Genomic DNA, 2,807 nt, shown 5'->3' on the forward strand with positions numbered 1-2,807 from the left:
AAAGTATCTATCATTTTTATAAAAGTGTCCATACTTTTTTCACTGTGGAAAACATTAATTTAAGGTTATCTTTTGAGTGAGTTTTAAGATATTAATTTAGTAATTATAGGCGTCTAATGATTTATTTTTTACGTTACGGTATATATTATTATTAATTAAAAACAATAAACATATATATTATTTATTATTAGCTTTGGTTAATATGTTAAATTTAAAATCTAAATAATATTTTATAAATATCAAAACAATCAAATAATTTTTTGTGTAAATGAAATTATTAAATTAATATTGTAGGTGGAAAACATGAAACACTATTAAAAAAATTGAAACATAAATTACATAACTTTAAAAAAGTATCGATCCTTTTATAAAAAGTATGGACACTTTCAATATAATAGGTAAAAATATGATGTAATAGTAGCGCTTATATAATGTAATAGGTAGCGTTTATATAATATAATAGGTAGTGCTTATATTGTAAAGTATCTATCATTTTTATAAAAGTGTCCATACTTATTTCATTGTGGAAAACATTAATTTAAGGTTATCTTTTGAGTGAGTTTTAAGATATCAATTTAGTAATTATATGTATCTAATGATTTATTTTTTATGTTACGGTATATTATCATTAATTAAAAACAATAACATATATATTACATATTTATTATTATCTTGGTTAATATTGTTAAATTTAAATTCTAAATATTATTTTATAAAATATCAAAACAATCAAATAATTTTTTGTGCAAATGAAATTATTAAATTAATATTGTAGGTGGAAAACATGAAACACTATTAAAAAATTGAAACATAAATTACATAACTTTAAAAAAAGTATCGATCCTTTTTATAAAAAAGTATGGACACTTTCAACATATTATAATATAATAGGTAAATTTGCAATGTTATCGGTATAAATATACTGGTTTACTTATAAAATAGGTCAATATAAGCGCTACCTATTACATTATATAAGCGCTACCTAATATGTTATTGTACTTTATAATATTTTTGGTTAAATAATATAACATAACCTAAATTTTAACCGATCACTTGTTTAACCGGTCACGCCGTATATTAACCGTTTTGTAGGCGCCGCACCGCAGAACTACCCGCCTTTGTATAGGTAAAATGTTAAAACAAATTGTGAGATAAAGACAATAAATTGCAAATTTAAGAAAATAAACATAATGGTCACATGTGAGTAATCGAAAGAGGCAAGTAAATTTTTTTTTTTGAATTAGTCAAGTTGATGAGACTTATTTTAGGATTTAATTTTTAAAAAAAAAATCAAATCGAGTTGAATTGAGTTTTTAAGTTTTAATTTAAATTTAATTCTTAAACACTTATAATATTATAAGATAGGTTGGTTTGATTTAACTACTTTCTATAATATATACATATATATTACTTAATTTTTCACATTATAATCTTATTTAATAAACCAAGCATCATCTAAAACTGCAAAGTATATTTATAATTTTATTTTTTTTAAAAACTGTTTTTTAGAAAAAGTATTGACGAGAGTATAATGTTATTAAATAATTGATGAGGAGAATTTTTAAAAAATGGTAAAAATGAAATTGAATAAATTGCAAAGATAGGGGATTCAATTGTAAAAAGAACAATTTGTTGTTAAACTAGAAACTGAAGTTACATGGATATTTTATAATGTTAGAGGAACACGTGATTCAAATTTGATAAAAAAATGAACTTAAAATGACAGAAGAATTAGGTGTAGGAGGAATTAGGTGCGAATATTCAAGTTGGTAGAATTGACAAGTCATATTTTTTTATTCAAACTTTATTTAAAATATTTTTGAATCAAATCGAGTTGAATCGAATTTTACTCGTCAATACGCACAAATACCAAGTGCTTATGTTTGTACTTATCTAACTCAAGTACATACACAAGTATATGGAATAATATATAATTATCCTAAATAACTTGGCTACAAGTACTTCATATTGAATATAGTTTGTTACAATCAAGATGATTGACTAATTATTGATTTCTCCATTACATTTCTTCAAGTAATAAGAAATGATCTTATTGATCCATTGAAGCTTGAAAAAGTTGAAGAGCTGCTTCCATCCTCCGAGCCATAACTTGTAAACCAGAACTGATGAAGAAATCCAAATCCTCAAGTCTCCATCCTTCGACAGGCTTGACTTCGTACTTCCACTCAATGGCACACCCTTGTTCCTCGGGCAACACTTTCACCGTCGACACATACGAATCGAAACCAACATTTCCTTCTTCAATGGAATAGCTAAACACCATCTCATTCGGATCAATGGACAGCAGTTTTTGCTTAGTCCAGTTCATAGCTTCTTTATTGCTACCGTCGACCGGAGTTTTGAAGCCAGAGCAGAAACGAATGCACCCCGGCTTTCCCGACACACCTTTGACGGGAAGGCAAGTGGTGAGAGTCGGGAACCATTTGTCTAACCCGAAAAAATCTTGTAAGAGAGGCCACACTTGCTCAGCTGCGCAGCCTACTAGCTTTGCATAGGCCTTACCTTCCCATTTAGCCATTAGACAAGTTATTTTTAGGTTTTAGCAAAGACCAAAGCAAGCTGGTATTGTCTATATAGAGAAAAATTAGGTACTGTTGAAAGCAATGGCTCAAAGTCTACAAGTGGCTGAGCATTGTCTTTGCTTTGCAAGGTCCGGTTGAGCACTAAATGATTTTGTGTACAGTTTTGTTTTATGTAGCCTCGTTTTGCACGTTGTTTGTCGTGTTTTATTTGTCAAATCTAGCGGAATCTAAGTAGACCCTTATGTGATTGTGGTTTGTTAAAAG

At 27.9% G+C, this 2,807-nt stretch overlaps 1 protein-coding gene across 1 annotated transcript; it reads right to left on the reverse strand.

The window, feature by feature from the left end:
- Positions 1-1,870: 1,870 nt before the first annotated feature.
- Positions 1,871-2,573, reverse strand: LOC120197434 (lachrymatory-factor synthase-like). Its single transcript, XM_039198966.1, has one exon. The coding sequence runs from the start codon at positions 2,537-2,539 to the stop codon at positions 2,051-2,053; it is 489 nt and encodes a 162-aa protein (XP_039054897.1). The 5' UTR covers positions 2,540-2,573; the 3' UTR covers positions 1,871-2,050.
- Positions 2,574-2,807: the final 234 nt, after the last annotated feature.

Source organism: Hibiscus syriacus, unplaced genomic scaffold (genome assembly GCF_006381635.1).
Source record: "Hibiscus syriacus cultivar Baekdansim isolate YM2019G1 unplaced genomic scaffold, ASM638163v2 tig00117048_pilon, whole genome shotgun sequence".
In the NCBI taxonomy this organism is placed as follows: domain Eukaryota; kingdom Viridiplantae; phylum Streptophyta; class Magnoliopsida; order Malvales; family Malvaceae; genus Hibiscus; species Hibiscus syriacus.